General features: G+C 45.2%; 1 protein-coding gene across 6 annotated transcripts in view; it reads right to left on the bottom strand.

The window, feature by feature from the left end:
* The window catches only part of fgfr1a (fibroblast growth factor receptor 1a), a 229,520-nt gene that overhangs the window by 166,385 nt on the left and 36,863 nt on the right, over nucleotides 1–26,272 (bottom strand). For 4 of the 6 annotated variants that reach the window (XM_067413009.1, XM_067413011.1, XM_067413010.1 and 1 more), the window contains exons 1-2: nucleotides 6,943–7,027; nucleotides 5,976–6,104 (exon numbers count right to left, since the gene is read on the bottom strand). In XM_067413009.1, coding sequence (XP_067269110.1) covers nucleotides 5,976–6,104; nucleotides 6,943–7,012 — 199 coding nt within the window. In that variant the 5' untranslated portion in view covers nucleotides 7,013–7,027. Of the gene's footprint in view, nucleotides 1–5,975; nucleotides 6,105–6,942; nucleotides 7,028–7,720; nucleotides 7,862–26,272 lie in introns of those variants that run through there. The other 2 variants (XM_067413015.1, XM_067413014.1) reach the window with 2 other exon arrangements.

The raw sequence follows: 26,272 nt of genomic DNA, 5'->3' as shown, positions 1-26,272 counted from the left end.
TATCATGCACCCTGATATTGCGTGTACCATTTAAACTGTGTTGTAAAGGGCCTCTTATATGGTATTTTGTGTATGCATGTCTAATGAGCAACTTACTATTTCATGTAACCTCATATGTCTTGTCTCTTATCATATGAATGCTTGTTTCAAAACGTACACTTTCATGTATGTCCCTTACTCAGAGGATGCAGTGTATGTTTGCTGCATTAATTAGAGTACAAATGAGAGGCCCAATTCCTCGCAGCATGTACAACTTCCTCAACCTCGATGGAGTCAAAACAACAATGCAAGTTTACAGTTGAACCTTCGCTCAACACAGAAGGAAACGATTGCAAAACCATCGGACAGAACCATCAAGACTTTCTCCTGTGAATTTATATCTGGATGCCTTCCCAGGCAAATGCAAGTAATGTACTATGAAATACAAACCAGTAAACTGTAAACTCCTTTGCTCAGACAAGGGAGCTTATCAAAGATAGTTAGACTCTTTGCATAACTTCATCCATCTGTTCTAACCCGGTTCTTTTAACCACTTTAACTTTGCCTCTTGCCATGTATGTTCCCTTTCAGTCAGTACACTATGATGTTACGTCAGTACTGACGAAATGGGGGTTTCGCTTAGAAAGCCAGCTGCCTTCAATCTCAATCAAAACGATCCAATGACATGGAGATGTCATGGGTCTGCAGAATTTGCCTAATGCAAGCCCGCCCCACTGCGTGGGTATAAACGGTGTTGCATTGCAGTCACGCATTTATGTTTCTGCTTCAGAGCCGAGTTTAAACTTGCCTACCTTAGCGATCTTCTCTTCGAGTGTTGGTGTGACGGCGCAATCTAGCGGGTTCCACATTCCTGTCGATCTGTGCAGTGGTCTGTGCAGGACTGTGTGTTCTCCCTGGGCGTCTCAGCACTCTGCTTGAGTAAAAACTCCTCACAAAAAGAGCTGCACGTGGCACGTCTTTTTAAAGATGTCTCGCCTATGCTCCGTTCCTGGATGTGGTCGGCTGGTTAGTCCGCTTGACGGGCATGAGCGCTGCTTGGTTTGCTTGGGCTTAGTGCATGCTGTGCGGGCGTTCATGGATGCGTCATGTTCCCATTGCGGGAATATGACCATCGCAGTGTTGAGATCGAGACTCAATGAACTCCGTGCTGAAGGGAGAGTCCCCTCTCCCAAACCCAATCTGATGTCTCTGCGAGAGGCAGCACTTTGGCTGGTGGTCAGGGTGATCTGAGGCAACCCCTCCGCACGTGCCTCGGGCCGCACCCCCCTCGGCAATACTGCCCGTGGTGCTTCCGGATGAAGGCGCTGGTGTTTCCCGGCCTGGGCCCAGTGTCTCATTCGGGGCAACGGCGGACGACGCCATGTCTATCGTCGCATCTCAAGGCGGGTTTGTTTCCTCTGGAAGTGAGGATTCGGCTGTGTTGCCTCCCTCGGGAGTCCCAGCATTGTCCAAGTCTGATCCAGAGCTAACGGCCATGCTAGCCCGGGCAGCCGAGAGCATCGGGCTCGAGTGGAATCCTCCGCCGTGTCCCGAGCGCTCAAGGCTCGATGATTGGTATCTGGGGGCGGCCCGCGCCGAGCGTGCCCGCCAGCCTCCAGTGCCTTTCTTTCCCGGGGTGCATGAAGAGGTGTCGAAGTCTTGGAAGGCTCCATTGTCTTATCGCGACCACTCGGCAGCCGCTTCTGCCTTCACTGCGCTCGATGGGGGCGTGGCTAAAGGGTACACTGGGGTTCCCCCCGTGGAGCGTTCTGTTGCGATGCAACTGTGTCCGACAAAGCGCCACTGCGTGGCGACCCAAAGCACCCCTCCAAAGCCTGTAGGTTCTCAGCTACGCTTGTGGGTAAGGCCTACAGAGCTGCGGGGCAGGCCGCGTCCGCTTTGCATTCGATGGCAATCCTTCAAGTCCATCAGGCGAAGGTGCTCAGAGATATGCACCAGCGCAGTGCTGACCCTGCACTTATGCAGGAGCTTCGAGCGGCCACCGACCTCGCCCTACGGGTGACGAAGGTGACCACCCGGGCTGTTGGTCAGGTGATGTCCACATGTGTGGTCCAGGAGCGCCACCTATGGCTCAACCTGGCCGAGATGCGTGAGGCTGACAGGACACGGTTTCTGAACGCCCCCCATCTCCCAGGCTGGGCTATTTGGCGGGGCGGTTGAGGACTTTGCCCAACAGTTCTCGGCCGTTCAGAGACATACTGAGACGATCAAGAACATCCTGCCCCGGTGGCCAGGTGCTGCGCCCGTTCCGCCGCCGACCCAGGTGCTTCAGTCTGCTCCCCAACGAGGCTGCCCTCCTGTGGCACCCGCCCCTCCCGCTCGGCCACAGCAGCAGCCTCCACCCGGGCCGAAGCGCGGAGGTGCCCGCAGTAAGGCGGCTCAGCCTGTCGGAGATTGTCAAGGCAGGCTAAGCGGCGGTCCTGAGACAGGCCGTTCGGAGGCGAACTCGGTTCTCTCCAAGGAGACGGTGACAGGACCACTCCTTCCCCTGGAGGAGGGCCGGGGGAAAATCTTTTGTTCAAAAACACCCAACCCGCTACTGGCCCCCCAAAAGGGGCCGGCGGTACCCTTTTGTTGGTTAAAGATATAACAGAATCACTCACCTCCGAGCCCCAAGAGGGCGCGACTGGCAGTGTGTGCCGCCTCAGTGCCTCACCACTCTCAGTCCCCCTTGGTTCAGTTTTTGGGGGCCTGGCTAGAGCTCCCCAAGCTGTCCAACTGGCTCGCCCGCACCATCAGGCTTGGCTATGAGATTCAGTTTGCGGAGTCCGCCATACGCTGGTGGGTGGCAATGCCCCTGTCCTGCGTGCGGAGATCGACACCCTACTGGCGAAGGGTGCTGTCGAGATCGTCCCTCCGGCCGAGATGAAGTCCGGCTTTTACAGCCCTTACTTCATTGTACCCAAGAAAGGCGGTGGGTTACGGCCAATCCTGGACCTGCGCATCTTGAACCGAACCCTACACAGGCTTCCCTTCAAGATGTTGACAGCCAAACGCATTTTAGAATGCGTTCGTCCATGCGATTGGTTTGCAGCGATAGACCTGAAGGACGCATACTTTCATGTCTCCATACTTCCTTGACACAGACCGTTTCTTCGGTTTGCTTTCGAGGGGAGAGCATACCAGTATGCCGTACTCCCATTCGGGCTGGCCCTGTAGCCTCGCGTCTTTACGAAGGTCATCGAGGCAGCCCTAGTGCCACTCAGACAGCTTCGGGTTCGCATCCTGAATTATCTCGACGACTGGCTGATCCTCAGCCACTCGCGACAGCAGGTTTGCGAACACAGGGACTTGGTTCTCCACCATCTTGCCCATCTGGGCCTTCGGGTCAACTGGGAAAAGAGCAAACTCTGCCCAGTGCAGAGGATCTCTTTTTTCGGTATGGAGATTGACTCGGTCGCCATGTCTGCGCAGCTAACGAGCGAGCGCGCGCAGTCTCTGCTGGCCTGCCTTCATCAGATCGAGCACAGGAACGTGGTTGCACTGAAACTTTTACAGAGGCTCCTGGGGCATATGGCATCCGCAGCCGCAGTAATTCCGCTCGGGTTGCTCCATATGAGACCGCTTCAGCACTGGCTTCGCGATCGAGTCCCGAGGTGGGCATGGCAACGCGGCACGTTCCGGGTCCAAGTGACCTCATCCTGCCGCCAAACCTTCACCCCGTGGAGGAACCTCCAGTTTCTACGGGTGGGAATTCCCTTAGAACGAGTTTCCAGGCATGTTGTGGTATCCACGGATGCCTCTGCCACGGGCTGGGGTGCCATGTGCAATGGTCATGCCGCCGCTGGGGCCTGGAAAGAGCCCCAGCGTGTGTGGCATATCAATTGCCTCGAGTTGCTGGCCGTACGGCTTGCCCTGCACCGCTTTCGAGCCCTGCTCAAGGACAGGCACGTATTGGTCCGGTCACACAACACGGCAACAGTAGCATACATCAACCGTCAGGGTGGTCTACGTTCCCGCCGCATGTCGCAACTTGGCCGCCACCTCTTGTTATGGAGTCAGAAGCATCTGAGGTCGCTTCGTGCCACTTATATTCCCGGGGAACTGAACTGAGCGGCCGACGAGCTGTATCGGTTTAAGCCTCTACCGGGGGAATGGCGGCTCCATCCCCAAGCGGTTCAGCTGATATGGGACCAGTTTGGCGACGCACAGATAGATCTGTTTGCCTCCCACGACTCCTCACATTGCCGCTGGTACTATTCACGGATACACGGATGCACTTGCGCACAGCTGGCCGCAGGGCCTGCGCAAGTATGCGTTTCCCCCTGTGAGCCTTCTCGCACAGCTCCTGTGCAAGATCAAGGAGGACAAAAAACAGGTCCTCATGGTCACCCCATATTGGCCCGGCCGGACCTGGTTCTCCGAACTCATACTCCTTGCGACAGCACCTCCCTGGCCTATTCCTCTGAGGAGGGACCTCACGCTATCCTGAGACCCCGGCCTGGATAGGTGCCCAAGGTTCCTACCACTCCCTTTAGGGACCAGGTGGTGAACCTGCAAGCGCTGCCCTTGGAGGAGGCAGACCCAGCCTCGGTACTGCTCTGTCCAGTACGCGCCCTTCGCGCTTACGTAGACAGGACACCGTGCTTCAGGACCTCAGGCCAGCTCTTCGTCTGTTACGGAGGGAAGCAGAAAGGGAAGGCTCTCTCCAAGCAGAGGTTGTCCCACTGGATAGTGGACATCATTGGCCTGGCTTACCAGGTTCAGGGCTTGCCATGCCCCCTTGGGGTCAAAGCACACTATACTAGGAGCGTAGCTGCCTCTTGGGCATTGGCGCGTGGCGCCTCGCTGACAGACATTTGTAGAGCTGCAGGCTGGGCGAAACCGACACATTCGTCAGATTTTTTAAACTGCGGGTGGAGCCTGTGTCCTCGCGTCATTCCCCTCCTAAATGGACTGGATACATGCGCGTATATTCGCTCAGGTGAGTCTCTTCAAAGGCCCTGAGTTCCTCCAGCACTGTTGATGCTGGCACCAGAGTGCATGCCCAAATGGTCCAAGCCCTCGTGCCAGGCTAGGTGCCCGTGTGTACGGTTCCCCCGCAGGCCGACCGTCACATGTGTATTCTCCATACCATGCCCTTGGAGGAGGCAGACCCAGCCTCGGTACTACTCTGTCCAGTATGCACCCTTCGCGCTTACATAGACAGGACGCGGTGCTTCAGGACCTCAGACCAGCTCTTCGTCTGTTACGGAGGGAAGCAGAAAGGGAAGGCTCTCTCCAAGCAGTGGTTGTCCTACTGGATAGTGGACATCATTGGCCTGGCTTACCAGGTTCAGGGCTTGCCATGCCCCCTTGGGGTCAAAGCACACTATACTAGGAGCGTAGCTGCCTCTTGGGCGTTGGCGCGTGGCGCCTCGCTGACAGACATTTGTAGAGCTGCAGGCTGGGCGAAACCGAACACATTCGTCAGATTTTTTAATCTGCGGGTGGAGCCTGTGTCCTCGCGTCATTCCCCTCCTAAATGGACTGGATACAGGCACGTATATTCGCTCAGGTGAGTCTCTTCAAAGGCCCTGAGTTCCTCCAGCACTGTTGATGCCGGCACCAGAGTGCATGCCCAAATGGTCCCAGCCCTCGTGCCAGGCTAGGTGCCCGTGTGTACGGTTCCCCCGCAGGCCGACCGTCACATGTGTCACATGTGTAGCTAATCTGTTTTTAAAGATAAAACTCTTTACATTCGATTTCCATGAAAACGCATCCCAGAGAACGATCTACTCTGTAACCATCTGTTAATTACCCCTAGGTTCATTTCTCACCGGAGTTGTCCTTTAACTGGAATTACTGAAACTAGGCTTAAATTAGGTGATTAAGAAATCTTACTGATGTTTTTATGATTAAGTTGAGGTTAATAAATCACAACATTAGACATATATAAAGAAATCTTGCTTCTGCAAAAAAAAAAAAAAAAGCCTGTTTAATATCAGGTTAGAAAGATGAAAGCGATCACACCTGATTTGTTGAAAGAAACGTACCTACATCTTGTGTCACTGATATGCCCTGGGATCGAAGAGCTTGAGTTAGGAGTACTGAGATCAGCAGCAGCATGGTCTTCATCATCTTCATCATTATCATCAAAGATTCTCTCTGCATCCAGCTCAGCTCTTCATAAAAAAATTACAAAAGCTTTAGGCCATGTCCACCAAAGCATTTTTAGCCAGTTGAAAATGGCAAGCTCGGGGCACTAGTGAGTATTTTGGCAGAGCAGGTTTATTATTTAATTTTTTCTTCTCTTTTTTTTCAGTTGAGAGGCTTTGTTGGCTATGATATGGAATATCCACGGATGTCTGAAACCATAGTGGACATTATTGAGTGCATTCAATCAATCCCACAATGCACCTCAATAACCAGTGTAGCCTACAGCTAATGTGCACACAGCATCTGTCCGAATTCGCTCACTATAGTTTTCATTCACTACTTCAAGTGAACTATATTAATGGACTAAAGTAGGGAATAGTTATTGAGGGTTTAGGGGGCGATTTCGGATTCAGCAAACTAACTGTAACTCAACCAGACTCCGCCCCTTTATTTTGCTTCTGCCTTGGGATTTGATGAAATGAGGCATATTGTGATGTGTTCGTTCCTGAAAGAAAACTCAAGACTATGATGGAGGCGTTTCAGCAGGGAGTTCAGAAACAGTGGCGCTGATATAGAGAATAACTCCTGCTGCAGGGACTTTGTGCTTTGCAGAGCTTTTTCATGCTCATACAGCAACATCACACACTGAAGCGTGTTGAAAATGTAAATAATATGCATAATATGATCATCTCTTTAGAGTAACATGCTTTATCCTTATCCTTTTGGGAATAGAAACTGTATGGTTACTGGAAGGAAATAAAATCTCAATACAGAAGTCTATGTTTAGTTTATGACCAAATTACTTGGCTGAGTAAATATTAGACAAAAAAAAATGATTTACTGTTTACACAAACTATTTCTAACCAAGAGTCGGTAGACTGCCAATCCATGCGGAGGCTATTAGGGCCAGACTGAGGAACTCTTTCCTGTTCATTCTGGGAAAAGTGATTCATGCTGAAAAAAAAAAAAAAAACAGAACCATGCCTCCAGTGTGTCAGGGCAGAAAAATTAAGAAAACTGGAGAAAGTTTGTCAACTGACTGATCAGATGGATTTGTGATATATTGGATATTTAGAGCAACAATAAGTAAAGCAACAGTTTAAACACACTGCAAACAGTGGAGTGCCGTATTATTATCCACACATTTCAAAACGTCCTCAAATGTGATGTCAAGTAGTTGGAAATGCACAAAATAGGATATAGATGCTTTTGTGTTAAAAAAAAAAAAAAAAAATTATACAAGCAGTTTTATGACCTTAAATTAATATCTAATTTATGTACTTTCAAAAAAACAATTGTCAAGCTGAAAGTTGCATTAAAATATTCAACAAACAATTCATGGTGATTAATCATAGAACCTAACATTTACGACATTTCTCTTTATACATAACATTAACATATTACATAACATATAACATATAACAACACAACACAACACAACACAACATAACATAACATAACATAACATAACATAACATAACATAACATAACATAACATAACATAACATAACATAACATAACATTTTTCATCTAGTCCTAAATGGCAAGTGTTGTTTATAAAAACATTAGGACAAATTCAATAAAATAGAAAAGCATGTGTATTATATTACAAACCAACATAAGATTCCATTTACGTACTCACCCTTTTTCTCTCTAGAAAAAAACTATCCCAGCTCAGGTTCAGATGTTCATAAAATGACTGGCTCCCAAATAGACGTGCTCGTCCTGAAGAATAAAGATTTGTCACACTTATGACTAACACCCAATTTCCCATTGAGGGCGTAAGGACTGAATATCAGTTTTTGTTTGCTATCATGTGAAAGGAAGGTAGAGCGAGAGAGCGAGAGAGCGAGAGCGAGAGAGAGAGAGAGAGAGAGAGAGAGAGAGAGAGAGAGAGAGAGAGAGAGAGAGAATTTTTTATTTATTTTTTACCAGAATAGCAATTTCATTTGGCAGGCCGAAGTCAAAACTAACCCAAGCAGAGGGGGGCAGAAAGACCTGACTCACCCTCCAGGGCCGGTCCTGACCAATTTGCTGCCCTGGGCAATATTTTACTTGGTGCCCCATGTATCAAGATTTAGCATTACCGCAGAGATGGGAAGTAACGAAGTACAAATACTTTGTTACTGTACTTAAGTAGATTTTTTTCTGACATTTTTACTTTACTATTTATTTTTGTGTCTACTTTTTACTTTTACTCCTTACATTTTAACAAAAATATCGGTGTTCTGCTCCAAGTTTACTTGTCACTTTTATTTTGTATAGTTTTTATAGTTTTGGCGCCACCTAGGGGCAATTCTCTAGAAAAATAAGTGACCACATTTCCCCAGTCAGCATCTCCTCAATCTTTGGATGCCATCCTTTGTTTCGTGTTTGTAAAAGCATCATCTGTAAGTTAATTCTTCATTATATAATGCTTGATTATATTTGCGTTATATTATATTACATATTTGCGATACGTTTGATTAAGGCTTTGAGTTAATGCATTTTTTGTGATGGCCTTTAGCTATTAGCTTAGCCTTTGTCTGATATAGCACTCAGTGTGTTGATTTCAGTCTACTTTGGTAAAATAACTACTTATATGCGTGAATATCTGTATTTGTTACTGTTTTCTTGGTCATCTGATGATCCCATTTATGTAAATTGATTACATTGAATTTATTTGGGACATTTACCGATAAGAGTTTCAGAACTACATGAATCTTCTTTAGTCATTGGATAATTGTTCTAATATTGTGTATTTGTTGTTTATTTACAGTTTTACTCCTTATTCATAATGTACTTGGCATCTTATTAAACGGCAAAGACTAAGATGAATCCGGACTCGTCTGTACTTTATGGATGGAGTTTGGCTGGCTGTTAAATTGCATCTGTACATGCAAAGAGAACAGTACAATCGGTACTTTCTACTCCTTACATTTTACAAAATTGGCTCGTTACATTAGTTTCAAATAATTTCAGTGGAGTTAATGTTATTATTTTTTGCGTCATCAATACTGAATTAAATCTAATTGGATGTAGCGTTGCACTTGACGCACCACTACAAGACGACTCACCAGATTCTGCGGCATTCATTCTCGGGAAATCATTGCAGCTTGATGGCTTCAACAGCGTTGGCTTCACTCTGGTGCATTTGTTGGCTTCTTACGTAATCTAAAACATGCAAGATGAAAACAGATCGCTAGTGTTTCTTATTACTTCGGTGCTATGCATGGCCATAATAGCCAGCTATGAGGTCACCGAGGTCTGGACCTCTGTAATTTTTTTATGTGTAAAAATAAAATTTCAAGATCTCTGAATGAGTCTGAATGAATCTTGGTAATTTAAACCACCTCATGTCATGAGTGTTCAATGAGTGTCAATTCATGTCGCTGCGAGAAGCTAGCGATGTGAACGGGGCTTGAGCACGCATTATGAGTGAGGGAGCGTCCTCACTCGTCCTCATATATATATATATATATATATATATATATATATATATATATATATATATATACACACACACTCACCTACATGATTATTAGGAACACCTGTTCAATTTCTCATTAGTACAATTATCTAATCAGCCAATCACATGGCAGTTGCTTCAATGCATTTAGGGGTGTGGTCCTGGTCAAGACAATCTCCTGAACTCTAAACTGAATGTCAGAATGGGAAAGAAAGGTGATTTAAGCAATTTTGAGCATGGCATGCTTGTTGGTGCCAGACCGGCCGGTCTGAGTATTTCACAATCTGCTCAGTTATTGGGATTTTCTTGCGCAACCATTTCTAGGGTTTACAAAAAATGGTGTGAAAAGGGAAAACATCCAGTATGCAGCAGTCCTGTGGGCGAAAATGCCTTGTTGATGCTCGAGGTCAGAGGAGAATGGGTCGACTGATTCAAGCTGATAGAAGAGCAACTTTGACTGAAATAACCACTCGTTACAACCGAGGTATGTAGCAAAGCATTTGTGAAGCTACAACACGCACAACCTTGAGGCGGATGGGCTACAACAGCAGAAGACACCACCGGGCACCACTCATCTCCACTACAAATAGGAAAAAGAGGCTACAATTTGCACAAGCTCACCAAAATTGGACAGTTGAAGACTGGAAAAATGTTGATGGGTCTGATGAGTCTCGATTTCTGTTGAGACATTCAGATGGTAGAGTCAGAATTTGGTGTGAACAGAATGAGAACATGGATCCATCATGCCTTGTTACCACTGTGCAGGCTGGTGGTGGTGGTGTAATGCTGTGGGGGATGTTTTCTTGGCTTTCGTGCCATTTGGGCATTATTTAAATGCCACAGCCTACCTATAACATGTCCAAACCTGCAGAGAGACAATGAGCATCCATAAAATTCCAAGTCAATATGATTTTTTTCTCTTTCTATTTTTTACACTTTAATATGGCTTGTCAAAAGTGAAATAGAAGATTGTGAAATAGAAGAGTGTCATTTGTAGGATATACACACAGACTAAGAAGTGTATTTGTATTAATCTGTAACCTGTTGCTTATTACAAAATGTGTTTGCCAGGATCTTTGCTTTCCAACTTCTGCAAAAACGATCAGGAGATCAGCCAACAGCATGTTCAGTCAGCCGGGAGCTATGGAATTAACTGACTAAAGGCCCTCTGGAGTCTGACATTTACTTAGCTATTTAATTAGGGACATTCCATAGAAATCTATTGATTATACACAGCTAGCTAGAGCCAAAAGTATTGTGATACCCTCCAAATCATTAAATTCAGGTGTTCCAATCACTCAAGCGTGGTACCGTGATATGTTGCCATCTGTGAAGTCCATTGGTGAAATTTCCTCAATACTAAATATTCCACGGTCAACTGTTAGTGGTATTATAACAAAGTGGAAGCAATTGTGAACAACCGCAACTAAGCCACGAAGTGGCAGGCCACGTAAACTCACAGAGTGGGGTCAGCGCACGCTGAGGCATAAAGGCCCTTTCTGCAGAGTCAGCAAGTGCAATGCAGTGGTGTAAAGTCTGCCACTACTGGACACTAGAGCAGTGAGACGTGTTACACTTCTCTGTCTGGCAATCCCATGGACCAGCTTGGGTTTGTGGTTACCAGGAGAATGGTACTTGCCTGACTGCATTGTGTCAAGTGTAAAGTTTGGTGGATGGGGGGATTATTGTGTGAGGTTTTTAAGGGGTTGGGCCCCTCAGTTCCAGTGAAAGGAACTCTTAATGCTTCAGCATACCAAGACATTTTGGACAATTTTATGGATCAAACTTTGTGGGAATAGTTTGGGGAGGGCCCCTTCCTGTTCCAACATGACTGCTCTCCAGTGCACAAAGCGTCGGTCTCGGTCCATAAAGACATGGATGAGTGAGTTTGGTGTGGAGGAACTTGACTGGCCTGCACTAAGTCCTGAGCTCATCCCGATAGATCACCTTTGGGATGAATTAGAGTGGAGACTGAGAGCCAGGCCTTCTCGTCCAACATCAGTGCCTGACCTCACAAATGCCCTTCTAGAAGAAAAATTCCCATAAACACACTCCTAAACCTTGTGGAAAGCCTTCCCAGAAGAGTTGTTATTCCAGAAGAGAAGCTGTTATACCTGCAAAGAGAGATTAAGATTAAGACTGGGATGTCTTAAAGGTGCCCTAGAATGAGGTGAAACTAGGGCTGGGCGATAAAACGATAACAATAATTATCACTATATAATTTTCTTTGATAAAACGATAACAACAGTTCGATAAATTCTCGATATAATGCTTACGCGCTATGTGTAATACTGCGCATGCGTATTGCAGACCGGGCTTCTGGGTGCTGCACGCGCTGCTGTTTACAGTCAGTGGCTGACAGGCTTGGCGGATCGGAGTGAAGTGGACAAAGATATCTTTGACAACTTAGTTCACTCAACTTCAGTGGTTTGGAGATATTTTGGCGATCCTATCCGACATAAAACAGCGACGTACGTGGACAGCATGGTTATCATAGGTTCACGTTCACCACACAGAATTTAATTATTAAATGATCGTGCTTCTTCGAAGTTCTTCCATATAACATTAAGCCCAACACAGCGGTAAATCTACATTAACTACATTCACACACAGGCTTACTACCTTGTTAGTTGCGGTGGGTGACTTACAACAAGCTAACGCTAACTACCAAACTAAAAAATCGGACTTGTACATGATCGCTATCATAACGTTAATTGTTTGTCTTTGGTGATGTATTAATGACTCAGCATCCCCTGTATCAAAAGAGAAATAATTTAATCCGATGTTTAAAATGAATAAAATAGACTAGACAGCCCTTACGGGAGATCCACAAATCCTGAACTTTGCTCTCTCCCTTCTCCAGCCCACTGTCGGTGAAGTGTGTGTGTGTCGGTGAGATGCGCGCATGTGTGTGTCGATGAGATGCGCACGCGCGTGTGTCGGTGAGAGAGAGAGAGAGAGAGAGAGAGAGAGAGAGAGAGAGAGAGAGAGAGAGAGAGAGAGAGAGTGACCATCAGACCATCAGCCACTCTAAATATGAGCTCCTAAATTTTTTGAAAAGATTAACCCAAAAAGTAAGACAGAGAATGAGATAACGACAGAAAACAAGTAAAAACAACAGAGGAACAACTTGGACTCGGGTAAAGACTACATTTATCTAGAAAATACTTTTAATTAAAGAAAGAAGATTGGAACCTGTGGACCAGCATCTGGCTGCTGGATCACCACTCTGCCAGCTAACTACAGATTTCCCTCCAAAACACTCAAAGATTTCTTAAAGGAACCACAGATGAAAAACACCAGACAACTGTTAATCTCCAGCCACTAAACAGAGAGGTGAGCTATATTTGACAACATTTTTTGACCAAAACCGTATATTTTTTATATATTTTTAGTAAAATCTCTGACTATTAGAAGCTAAAAGCTAAAGTTAGCTGCAGTTTTGGCTCAGTGCCCAGTCCTGATCACCATGGCGACCCCGGCGCACACAGAGTGCAGGGAGGTGTGCTACCCTGAGAAGTGTAGAAGTGTACAGGCCAGAAAAAAACACAAGGAGAAAACTCTCAGAGACAACCCTGATGTACTGTACGCAGACTACATCCACCTAAACGGGAAAAAAATAAAGGACAACCTCATCTACTACACAACTCTGATTAATGCATGGAAATCAGCCATCTGTGAGGAATATATGCACATCTTCAAAGAAGGAATTGGTCGAGGTGGAAGACTAACCATATGTAAAGACAGTGGTGGGCTGTCAGGGCCAGCAGGGCCTTCTCTGCTGGCCCTGTCAAAATATCATATATATATATATATATATATATATATATATATATATATATATATATATATATATATATATTTCCAGAAAGAATGTATTTATTTTTGGTGTATTTTCCATATGTCATCATCTAAACGGATCACAGCCCCGAGGACCAGCACTAGTAGAATAGCTTGCCTTCCATTGAAGCTGCTATTTTCCATTGGACCATAGCTTTGACTGACGTGGGTCATTAGCCAATCAAAATTTGATGTGTAGTGATAGAACAGCCCAGAGGCCCAGCGATGTGTCGGTGTGCTACCCCCTGCTGATGTCATCAGCCGTCTGAACTTTTCACGGGTTGTGAGAATTCTGTGTGAAATAAACTATGGCCGCCGCGGATGATAGGCTGCGTGCGAATGATCGATCCTGATGTCAAGCCGGTAATGTTAGCTAACAAGCGGTGTTTTTTCTGTTTCTTTGGATGTTCTGTTGGTCCGTATTTTTGTTTGTTTAAGAGTATTTGTGCCAGGTGATTTTGATTCTTTTCACCATTTGCCTAAACGGTGACACGTGAGTGCAGTATCATCAATAAATAGTCAAATTGCCTTTTTGTCTCACGTGTACTTTTTGCTTGCCCCCTTCCCAACGAACACTATGAAAGCAAAGTTCGTAGTTGTATCTCGTAGAGTGCATTATTGTATTTTGCGTGTGTGTGTGTGTGTGTGTGTGTGTGTATTATGACACACAGGAGAGGGTGAAATATGAGGACATTGGCCATATCCCACTTTTCAAAATGCTTATAAATCACACAGGATGAGGTTTTTTTTAGAAAGTAAAAATGCAGAATGTCTCCTGTGATGGGCAGGTTTAGGGGCAGGGGCAGTGTAAGGGGATAGGATGTACAGTTTGTGCAGTATAAAAACCATTACGCCTATGGAATGTCCCCATATGTCACAAAAACAAACGTGTGCGTGTGTGTGTGTGTGTGTGTGTGTGTTTGTGTTGTTATGGCGACGGCGTGGGGCTTGTTGATCGTGTGTGTGTGTGTGTGTGTGTGTGTGTGTGTGTGTGTGTGTGTGTGTGTGTTGTTATGGTGTGGGGCGTGTTGATCGTTAGTGAAGGCCCTGACTGAAACCCCACGGTACGCTACTGTGTAAAGATGAAATGCTGGACACAGACAACCCCATTCTCACTATCACATACTACACTAAAGGCACGTTCCTCCTGCAAGGCAATGAGGCAAGCCTGAACTCCTTCGAGGAGATCTTTCCCCTGCTGAAGACCAGAGTATAGGAGGAGAGAGACCAGCCTCATGCAGACGGCTCAGACTCTGAGGAGGACGGCCGAGCCATACTCTCCCCTCCCCCATCCGACCGCAGACTGAGAGACAGCTTAGCCCTGCTGGAACTGGACTACACAGAATTTAAAAAACACACTCAAGCCAATCTTTCAGACACACACAACACAAACATCCACATCCAAGAGCTCAAAGATGAACTCAGGCAGCTGAAGAAAGACACCAACTCCTCCATCACAGAGTTCAAAAAAGCTCTCAGAGATCTGCAAAAAGAAAATCAAACTCTACGTTTACAGATATGCAAACTGGAGGAGGACAAAGAGAGAAAAGAAGAGAACCTCTCCAAACAGCTGCAAGAAATGAGAGAGCAATTACAGAAAAACAGTAAAGATAACACTCCTCACTGCAGTACATCTCCTACTACAGACAGCGAGCCTGCCACCAACACACTACACAAACCTCACAAACCTCACCTGCCCACCCCCTAGCACCTGATCCAGATGTGCTCCTCCTCATGGACTCTAATGGGAAGTTTGTGGACCCACAGAAACTCTTCCCACATCATAAGGTCAATGCAAAATGATGCAGCACAACAGGCCACGCCCACCAGATCATCAGAGACTTCACAGGACAGCCCTCGTGTGTCATAATCCACACCGGGACGAATGACCTTCACTCGCTGCGCAACAACACGGCTGAAGCTGTGAGGAAAATGGCGGAAATCACCAGAAAAAAATTCCCAGAATCCCGAATTGTCATCTCCACACTTCTCCCTCGACATGACACACCACCACACATCATCTACAGCATCAATGCTGAAATTTCCCGCAGATGTTATTCACTCCCAAATGTGCATCTGGTCCACCACCACCACATCAGCTTCCATCACCTATATGATGGCCTTCACCTACACAAAGATACAGTGCGGATTTTTGCGAAGACCCTAAAAGATGCAGCCCTGGGCCGCAGTCCAACATCACCGAGACCCCTGCTGCCGACTCCAGAACACTACCGGCCCATTCACCCCTACATGCCCAGACACAGCCCTCCAACCCCGGTGAGGAGAGACCCCGGCTGGATGAGCGCCACACGTTGTCCAGCACACCCACAGACACCTATGGCTCACTACACCCCTGTGAACCTGCAGTCACCAAATCCAAGTCCACCGGCTGACCATCAAGCCCCCATCAGGAGGAAGAAATCAAAACACCCCACACACCGACACCAGGAGAAACCCCTGCAACCGAGAGCACAGAGCTACGCTGAAGCTGCAGCCCGGCCTCCTGCTCCGCCCTCCACCAGCGAGCTGAGCCAGATCAGAGAGATGCTGCACACACTGTGCAACCAGCTCCTGAGCAGATAAGAGCTACACACACAAACACAGTGCTCTATTGTGAAAAAAAAAAAAAAAACGTACTACTGTATTTTTTGTACGCTACTACGTATGTGTGCACATGTAGATACACCAGCCTCATATGTTATATTTTATTATTAGTTATTAGTTATCTTCTCTCTGTCTTACCACATAGGTCTATCTTTAAAAATACTGATGTGTTCTTTTCAAATAAGTTGTTGGAATATTCAGGGTCTTCATTCTTCAACATTTGGTTCTAAAAGCAAAGACCCAGCATTTCTTAAAAATATCAAAGATGCTGATATTATAATCTTAACGGAAACCTGGTGTCGAAATGATGCACTTACCTACTGTCCCTCAGGCTTTTATGAAATAATTGTGCCCTCAGTGAAACTAAGTACAGTCCATCGTGGACGAGACTCGGGAGGAATCCTGGTGTGGTACAGGGAGGATCTGGCCAAACACATTTCTGTTATAACAGTTGTAAAGTTTCATCGCTGGTTAAAACTAAACAACCAAATTAGTATTTCAAACACAGACACATATCTCTGTGCCATCTACATTCCTCCAGCGGATTCCCCTTACCATGATGAGGAATACATGAGCAACATCCACACAGAAACCAGCCATTTCCAGGCCCAGGGAAATGTGCTTCTGTGTGGAGACTTTAATGCAAGAACTGGATCTGAACCGGATAAGATAGATCCAAAGGGCAATGAATATGTGTTTGGCCACAACCTCCTGAGTCTCACAAAAAATCTCCCACCAAGAAACAATCTTGACCAAACAGTGAATAAAAACGGAAGAGAGTTAGTGCACCTCTGCCGAGCCTCGGGCCTGTACATGTTTAACTGCAGGATCAGAGGGGACTCTTTAGGGAGGTTCACGTGTTGTTCAGCTCTTGGAGCTAGTGTAGTTGACTACGCCATCACTGTAATGGACCCATCCTCCTTCAGTGCATTCACTGTCAAACAGCAAACTCCACTTTCTGACCATAACCAAACTAATATTTATATCAGAACACACCATACACCAGAACAAAACAGACTGGAAACCTGCAAAATGCATCAGGTCCAGCAGAGATAGGTGGGCTCAAGACAGCCCAGACAAATTTATCCAAGCCCTCAATTCGGAAGAAGTAAAACATCTGATAAATACATTTATGACTACACAATTCGAAACAACTAAAGATGGTGTTAATGTGGCTACAAATGAAATAAATTACATATTTACAAAGGCAGCATATAAAAGTGAATTGAAAAAGAAAGGCAAAAAATATACTAAAAAAACACCAAAAGATGAAAAATGGTTTGACTCAGACTGCAAAACATTAAAAAAACAACTTAGAAAATTATCAAATCTGAAACATAAAGAACCAGACAACACAGACATAAGAACAGAATACTGTTCAAAACTAAAACAATACAAAGACACAATTACAGTTCCTGACAAAAGTCTTGTCGCTTATCTATTTTCTAGAAATACCTGATTTTAACATGACTTTTAATTAATTAATTGGTGTTAGAAATAGCTCATATGAAAAGCTAAAACCCTCCCAAATGATGTTTAATGCACTGAAATAAATAATTTTCATAGAAAAAATATTTATCATTTAATCAAGATAGAAAGGTCAAATTTTCGCAAGACAAAAGTTTTGTCGCCTATACAGAAATTGAACAAATTTACAGCAAATACAAAAATATGTCAGCAAATTAAGTTGTGGTGCTGTGAGATCCAAATATCTTGTATGACTTCCATGAGCTTGAAGGACTGCATCCATGCGGTTTGGCAAGGATTCATACAATTTATTGATGAAGTCATCAGGAATAGCTAAGAAAGCAGTCTTGCATGCCTCCCAGAGTTCATCAATATTCTTTGGTTTCGTCTTCCATGCGTCCTCTTTCATCCTAGCCCACATATGCTCAATGATGTTCATGTCTGGTGACTGGGCTGGCCAATCCTGGAGCATCTTGATCTTCTTCGCCTTGAGGAACTTTGATGTGGAGATGGAAGTATGCGATGGAGCACCGTCCTGCTGCAGAATTTGGCCTCCTTTATGGTTGGGAATAAGAGGTAGCTAAGATTTCTTTGTATTTTAGACTATTGATGTTGCCTTCCACCCTGTAGATCTCTCGCACACCCCCATACTGGATGTAACCCCAGACCATGATTTTTCCGCCACCAAACTTCACTGTTTTCTGGGTGAATCTCGGATCCATTCTGGCTCCAGTAGGTCTCCTGCAATATTTGCTGCGACTGTGGTGTAATTCAACAGAAGATTCATCTGAAAAATCCACCTTCTGCCACTTTTCCAGCGTCCATCCTTTTAGCAGGCTGTGGGCCTTGGCAAATGCCACACGGTTTTTCAATTGTCTTTTGTTTAGTGCTGGCTTCTGGGCACTGATTCGACCATGGAGGCCATTTCGAGACAGAATCCGACAAACTGTTCTGGTTGACACAGGGACTTCAGATGACCAGATCTCCTGGAGCTCTGCTGCAGTGGAAAATGGGCTGGCCTTGGATTTCGAGCCAACAAACGGTCGTCTCGAGCAGTTGTCTTGCTGGGTCTGCCTGACCTGGGCTTGTCAAAAACGTCTCAAGTCTCTTCAAATCTTTTTTTTATCCTCTGTACTTGACGCTGAGACACATTGAAGGTGCCTGCCACATCAGCAGTGGATCTGGTCTTCAGCCTCATGATAATCAAAACTTTAGTCTCAGGGTGAATCTTAGGCATGTTTGCAGAGGTCTAGTTGCAGTTGATGTGAAGGTCTAGCGTACTGGGGTTCTTTTTATACACACTTGAGACCTAATTAATCCATTATTAGTCACAGGTGAAGCTCATATGACAAGGCGACAACACTTATGTCTTTGCAAAAATTGACTCAATGGGCTTTACCAAGCTGTGAATATTAGAATACTTTTTGAAAGTTTAGTTTTTCACTGAAACATTATCACAAAAGCTGGTGGGATTAAAATGAGCCATTTCTTGTAAAAAAAAATCTTGATTAGAAATATATTTCAGCGGCACTTTAGGTCAATTTGTACACAAGCGACAAGACTTTTGTCAGGGACTGTAGAGAGAAAAAGCAACACCATCTGACCAAAAGTTTACAGGAAATTGAACACTCAATCAATCAAAATCAGTTCTGGGATATGTGGAATAATCTGAGCACGACAAAACCACAAGATCTACCAATACAAGATGGAGAAATCTGGATGAAGCATTTTGAAAAATTATATAAAGAAATCCCACCAAAACACCTCAATGAGAATTATAATCAGATCAAACTAAATCTACAAATTTATGAAGACACATTTAAAAAATAATCAGAATCCTCTTGACTTCCCAATTACACATGAAGAATTGACAAACAAACTCAAAAGCCAGAAAAGTAAGAAATCTTGTGGTCCTGACAGCATTCTGGGTGAGATGCTGAAACACAGCACCCCTGAGCTGCAGACGGCTGTGCTCAAATTATTCAACATTGTACTTAGTTCAGGCTGTTTTCCTGACATCTGGAGCCAAGGACTTATTACCCCAATTCACAAAAGTGGAAATAAATTGGACCCTAATAATTTCAGAGGCATTTGTGTGAGCAGTAATCTGGGGAAGTTATTTAGTAGCATTTTAAACAATAGAATTGTAAACTTCCTTAACGAACACAATGTCCTGAGTACGAGTCAGATTGGCTTTCTTCCAAATCACAGAACTACTGATCACATTTACACCCTACACACCCTAATCAATAAACACGTAAAACAGACCAAAAACTGAAAAATATTTGCATGCTTTGTCGATTTCAAAAAAGCATTTGATTCTATTTGGCACAACGGATTATATCACAAACTTTTACAAAGCAGTGTAGGGGATACAGTTTATGACATTATAAAATCAATGTATTCGAACAACAAATGTGCAATACGAATTGGCAACAAACACACAGAATTCTTCACCCAGAAGAGAGGAGTGCGGCAGGGCTGTAGCCTGAGTCCAACGCGGTTCAACATTTACATTAATGAACTAGCAGTGCAGCTGGACCAGTCTACAGGCCCTGGACTCACTCTAGGAGACGAACAGGTAAAGCTCCTGCTGTACGCAGATGACCTGGTGCTGCTGTCCCCCACTGCACAGGGACTACAGCAGCACCTGGACCTGCTGGAGAAATACTGCCAGAACTGGGCCCGGGCAGTCAACCTCACAAAGAGTAACATTATGGTCTTTCAGAAAAAGCCCAGATGTCAGGAACACAGACACCAGTTCAGTCTAGGCAGCACCGCCCTAGAGCACACGATGCAGTACACTTACCTCGGCCTGGTCATCACTGCATCAGGGAGTTTCAGTGTGTGTGTGTGTGTGTGTGTGTGTGCAGTACACTTACCTCGGCCTGGTGATCACTGCATCAGGGAGTTTCAGTGTGTGTGTGTGTGTGTGTGTGTGTGCAGTACACTTACCTCGGCCTGGTGATCACTGCATCGGGGGGGTTTCAGTTTGGCAGTGAATGCTCTCAAAGACAAAGCTCGAAGAGCTCTATACGCCATTAAGAAAAAATTCCAAACCATTGATTTACCGATTCCAATCTGGATTAAAATATTTGATAGTGTGATTCAGCCCATAGCGCTGTATGGAAGTGAGGTTTGGGGTCCACTCAGTGATCAGAGCTACACTAGATGGGACAGGCATCCAACAGAGGCCCTACACACTGAATTCTGCAAAATTATCCTAAAATTACAAAGAAAAACACCCAATAATGCATGTAGGGCAGAATTAGGCAGATTCCCATTGATTATTAATATGCAAAAAAGATCCCTCAAATTCTGGATGCACCTAAAATCAAGTCCCACAGAATCGCTACATTTTAAAGCATTACAAACCCAAGAACTGAACCCCGAAAAAAGTCCCCTCAGTCAGCTGGTCCTGAGACTTACTAACCAGACTAACTCTACTAACACACACCAGTCTCAGACCAGCACTGCTTCTCACACGAACATCAGAACAAACCAAATTACCAAACAATTGAAGAATACATATCTGGAACATTGGGATCAGGAAACTAAAACACAAAGTAAATTACAATTCTATCGCACTCTAAAATCAAATTATGAATTGGAAAAATATCTCCAGAGTGTCAGAGACACAAAGCAGAGACGGATCCTGACCAAGTACAGGCTCAGTGAGCACAGTCTGGCCATCGAGACGGGCAGACACAGAAAGAGCTGGTTACCCAGAGAGCAAAGGGTGTGTGTTCACTGTAGGACAGGAGAAATCGAGACAGAGACATACTTCCTCCTTCACTGTAACACATACATTTCTATAAGAGATCTCTACTTTAATAAATTGAATACATTAATAAATAACTTTACAGCCATGACTGAAATAGAACAAATAAATCTAATACTAGGAGAGGGACAGACAGCCGCACTGGCTGCGAAATACGTGTGTGCGTGTCACAGCCTGAGAGACAGCAGGTGAGTGTGTGTGTAATGTGTGTAATGCATCTGACCTCAGTGTGTGTCCCTACTGTCCACCACAGTGACCCCCTGAATGTGTGATTGTGTGTATATATATGTTAAAACACTGTGGTATCAAATGTTCTAATTTGTTACACCGGTTATTTAAGTTCAAGTTATGTTATACTGTGTTGTAATATTTTCTTTATTATTACCATCAATTATTATTATTTATGTCAATATGTATTATTATTTATGTAATTCGCTTTGGCAATATTGTATTTTTACATTCATGCCAATAAAGCAATCTTGAATTGAATTGAATTGAATTGAGAGAGAGAGAGAGAGAGAGAGAGAGAGAGAGAGAGAGAGAGAGAGAGAGAGAGAGAGAGAGAGAGACCATCAGCCACTCTAAATATGAGCTCCTGCGGATGTATGGCGGATTAGCACTTCTGAGAGTACTTCGGCTCGGCGCAGTAAAAAGTCCCGGCCGAAACATCTTTCCTCACACCTCCCCCTCACTCTCTCATTTCTGTCAATAGGGAGATGTGAGGGAAGATGTTTCGGCCGGGACTTTTTACTGCGGAGCCGAAGTACTCTCAGAAGTGCTATTCCGCCATACATTATAGTTCTCCTTTTTAATCCGATTAGAAACGTGCCACGTTATATTTTGTCACCATACTTGATCGTTCAACTATTCGTGTAACTGTATTTAAATAGGGGAAATGTGGAGGTGTTTTGGTCTCTTCTAACTTGATCTCTGTTTGGTACCATAGTGAATGAACTGGGCTTAGGGAGATAAATGCTATCAGATCATCACCGCGCGTCAGAGAGATTAAGTGCACGCACTGGGACGAGAGAGGTATGTATCAACTCGTTTAAGTTAAGGGAATAACATAGTTTAATATGAAAAGGCAGTGAAGTATCCCTTTAACCTACCCAAGAGCGTGTCATATGCACGCCATAAAGTGCGTATCATATGCACGCAAAAAACTGCAAATATCCATTCCACGAGATTTCACACTCGTACTATTTATACGCCTGATCATGAGATCGTGTTGGCATAAGAGCCTTCTTTCAAAAAGACAACAAACTGAACGTTAGTGTATGTTTTGAATGATATGAGTAAATGATAATAGCATTTTAATTTTTGTGTGAACTATCCCTCGGGGGGCTGTGTTTTACCTTTCTCTGGAACACCGTTACATCAGATCTGAAGAGAGGAAGTCCAAACAGTTGTTTGAGTTGGTTTCAGGAAGGACTGTAGTTTTCCAGATGTGTTGGCTTCCATGTGTATCACTAGAGAACATCCTGAGCATACAGTAATGTGCTGGTCAAGTACAAGCCACAAACACAAACCTCAGCCCAAACCACCACCATAGCAATGACTGAAGCAAAGCACCGTACATTCTGTCTGTACACTCACTGAAACACAACATGGTTCTTCAGTCAAATTTTTAGACCCATGTTGTCAGTTGATGCAACAGAACCACATAAAACATCCACTGGATCGCCCTTTTTCTATGCAACAATATCTCATCTGTAATCTGTACTTGAACTGTGTGCAAATATTTTTTTTTTAAAGCAGTTTATTGTCTCTTCATATTTCTTCACATGCATCGAGCCTGGATTTCCTAATTCAGAGAACAATAACAGGGCTCTATCGCCATCTAGTGGAGGAAACATAAAGCACAGGCTAACTGTGGAGAAGACTATTACTGCTTAACCAAACACTAGCATTATACTCTTACTAATTTTACAATATCTTTTTATGGCAGTAATAAGAATAATATGCTAGTATATGGTTTACGAATTATGCTGTGCTATCATCTTCACCGAGTATCAAGCTCATTTTCTCAGTAACACTCAGAGTCAGTTCAATGAATAAAGCAATCGATGTTTCAAAGCTGGGCAGAAATGTTTCTCTTAGTCATGTTAAGTCAAGTCACCCTCATTTCAATAGCGCTTTTCACAATACAGATTCTTTTAAAGCAGCTTTACAGCGATGATAGAAAATTATTGGAAGAGAGATTGTTTTGGCTGTAGGCTACATCAGCTCTAGAAAAACAATATTTTAGGTTTGGAATAGTTGAAACGATACCGATACCATCCCTGTGCAAGCCACAAACAACGTGAATCCATACTTCCTGATTCTAGCAAGAACTCTAGCTGCTGCGTTTTGGACCAGCTGGAGTTTATTAAAGAACCCACAGTGACAGACGGGTGTCACAAACACTGGTGATTATCTGGAAAGGTATTTTTAAAGCATTATCCCTCCATTTCAACTCAGGAAGTCCCTAAGTGACATATAAGATACACCCAGGTTCAGTCATGTGACAATTTGTGCATTTGCTGTTTAAAGCTACACTGTGTAACTTTTTTAGTTTATCCTTAGCTAAAAACACTTAGTTCTTTAAAAAAATATATGTGCTCATTAATGTATATTTACTTCTTTCAAGTAATAAAGTATTCTCGTAAGTTAATAATACACCATTGAAAATACATACAGGTGAGGGGTTTGAATGCCGGTTGCCATGTTGTTCCTCCATCTTGAAAGTACATTAGCCAAAGAGGGACATACCCGTAAATTCAAGCTTCGCTTTTTGCATTTTAACACTCGATGGCAGTCATGAACGAGGTCGAACTGGAAGCCATGTTAATCTTGGACTAAATCGGCCACCGTAGGAGTTAAAACGAAATCAGAATTGAGAGGAACAGAAACTAATATTCACTGGATGGTCATATACCTTTACACTGCTAGATGGGGGGAAATAGCACACAGTGTAGCTTTAAAGCGCTGATTTAGTCCAAGATTAACATGTCTTCCAGTTCGACCTCGTCCATGAGTGCCATTGAGTGTTAAAACGCGAAAGCCGAAGCTTGAATTTACGTGTATGTCCCTCTTTGGCTAATGTACTTTCAAGATGGAGGGGCAACATGGCGACCGGCATTCGAACCCCTCACCCGTATGTGTTTTCAATGGCATATTATAAACTTACGAGAATACTTTTGTCAGGTTTCTGTCGCTTCGGTCTAGCTTTCTCTTGGTTTGGTGACAGAGTCCTGACACTCCTGTATTTTGTCCTGTCTTGTGTGAGCACGCAGCTTTGAGCAAGCTCGAGCTGCGTGCTCTTCTGTCCCTGTCATTTTCTGTGTGGGGCGTGGTGTTCGGGTCCCAGCACTTCTGTCTAGTTGGAAATTCGGTTTTGTGTTGGGATTCGGACATTCATGCTCCTTGTGTTTTGTCTTCTGTTGTGAGTGCACAGAATGAGCATTCGCTCATTCTTGTGCACTCTGTGTTGTTGTGTGTGTGTGCGCTGTCCTGTCCTGTCTGTGTTTTGTGTTGTGTAGCATGCAGCTGGTGTTTTACTTGCTGCATGCTTGTTGTCATGTTTCGTGTGAACATGCAGTTTATGAGTTTTCATTAACTGCATGTTCATGTCATGTTTGGTGTGAGCACATGTTCATGGGTTTCTTTGTCCCATGTGCTCTCATGTCAATTGTCTGCTCCTGAAGCCAAGCCAAGCCAAGCCAAGCCAAGCCAAGCCAAGCCAAGCCAAGCCAAGCCTTTCCCCCTCGGGGTTGTTTTTGTTTGTCTTGTTTTGTTTGATTTTTATAATAAAGAGCCCATTCTTCCTGCAATTGAGTCCTCGCTCCTTTTCCACTCTACAAACCTTGACAGAACGATCCAGCCAAAAAGAGGACTCAGCAGAGGATGGGCATCTTCCTTTTCCCATCTCCATTCAAAGGGGCCTCGGTGAAGGATCAGATGGTCCAGGTCATCAGGCATGTCTCTCTTCGCCAGGAAGGTCGCAACATCAAGGACTTTGCCTTTGACTTTCTGGCTGTAGTGCATGGCCTGGACTACAGTGATGATGCTGATTTAAAAGAGGTTTTTAACACCTGCCTCACAGAGCCCCTCAGCCCTTGGGAGATGGGAAGGTTGGGGCACCTGCCATTTTGGAAATTCATCTGCCATTTACACCAGCGTGTGAAGTCCAATCGCAGCAGTTTCCGTGGAAGCCCCAGCCCTCCGATGACCTGCAGACAGAGGAGGAGGAAGAAGGTGTCAGCCTCATCAGACACCTCTACTGCGGTAGATGCTGCAGCTCTCAGAGAGTTGGCCGTGAATGCTGCAGCTGTCCCAGAGGCAGCTGAAGATGCTTCAGCTCCCCCAGAGGCAACCGAAGATGCTGCAGCTCCCCTAGAGGCGGTAAGCACCACACCGCCGCTTCGTTCTCGTAAAAGGAGGAGGAAGAAGGCTTCCTTCGTCCTAAATGGCCTGGAGGCCATCCCGGAGGCCGTCCCAGAGCCCTCTGCCTGCCCGGAGGCCGTCCCAGAGCCCTCTGCCTGCCCGGAGGCCGTCCCAGAGCCCTCTGCCTGCCCGGAGGCCGTCCCAGAGCCCTCTGCCTGCCCGGAGGCCGTCCCAGAGCCCTCTGCCTGCCCGGAGGCCGCCCCAGAGCCCGCTCTCACCCTGATTCCAGTCTTGTCTGACCTGCTTGTCCTGCCGACCCCACTCAAGTCCCATGCTCTGCCGGTCCCGCTCAGGCCTCCTGTCCAGCCAGCCTCAGTCAAGCGTCCAGACCCACCTGATCCTCCCTGGCCCTCAGCAAGGGCTCCCGATCCACCAGAACCTGCCTGGTCCATCCCTCCCTGGCCCTCTGCCTGGACTCCCGATCCACCAGAACCTGCCTGGTCCATCCCTCCCTGGCCCTCTGCCTGGACTCCAGATCCACTGGAGCCTGCCTGGACTGTCCCTCCAGCACCACCCTGGTCGTCTGACGGTGTCCCTGATTGGCCAGTTTCACCCTGGTGTGTCCCTCTGGCTCTGCCCTGGCCTTCTGCTGGGACTCCAGACTTGCCTGAGCCTCCCTGGCTCATCCC

Source organism: Pseudorasbora parva, chromosome 13 (genome assembly GCF_024679245.1).
Source record: "Pseudorasbora parva isolate DD20220531a chromosome 13, ASM2467924v1, whole genome shotgun sequence".
In the NCBI taxonomy this organism is placed as follows: Eukaryota; Metazoa; Chordata; class Actinopteri; order Cypriniformes; family Gobionidae; genus Pseudorasbora; species Pseudorasbora parva.
This window is presented reverse-complemented; position numbering and strand designations above follow the sequence as displayed.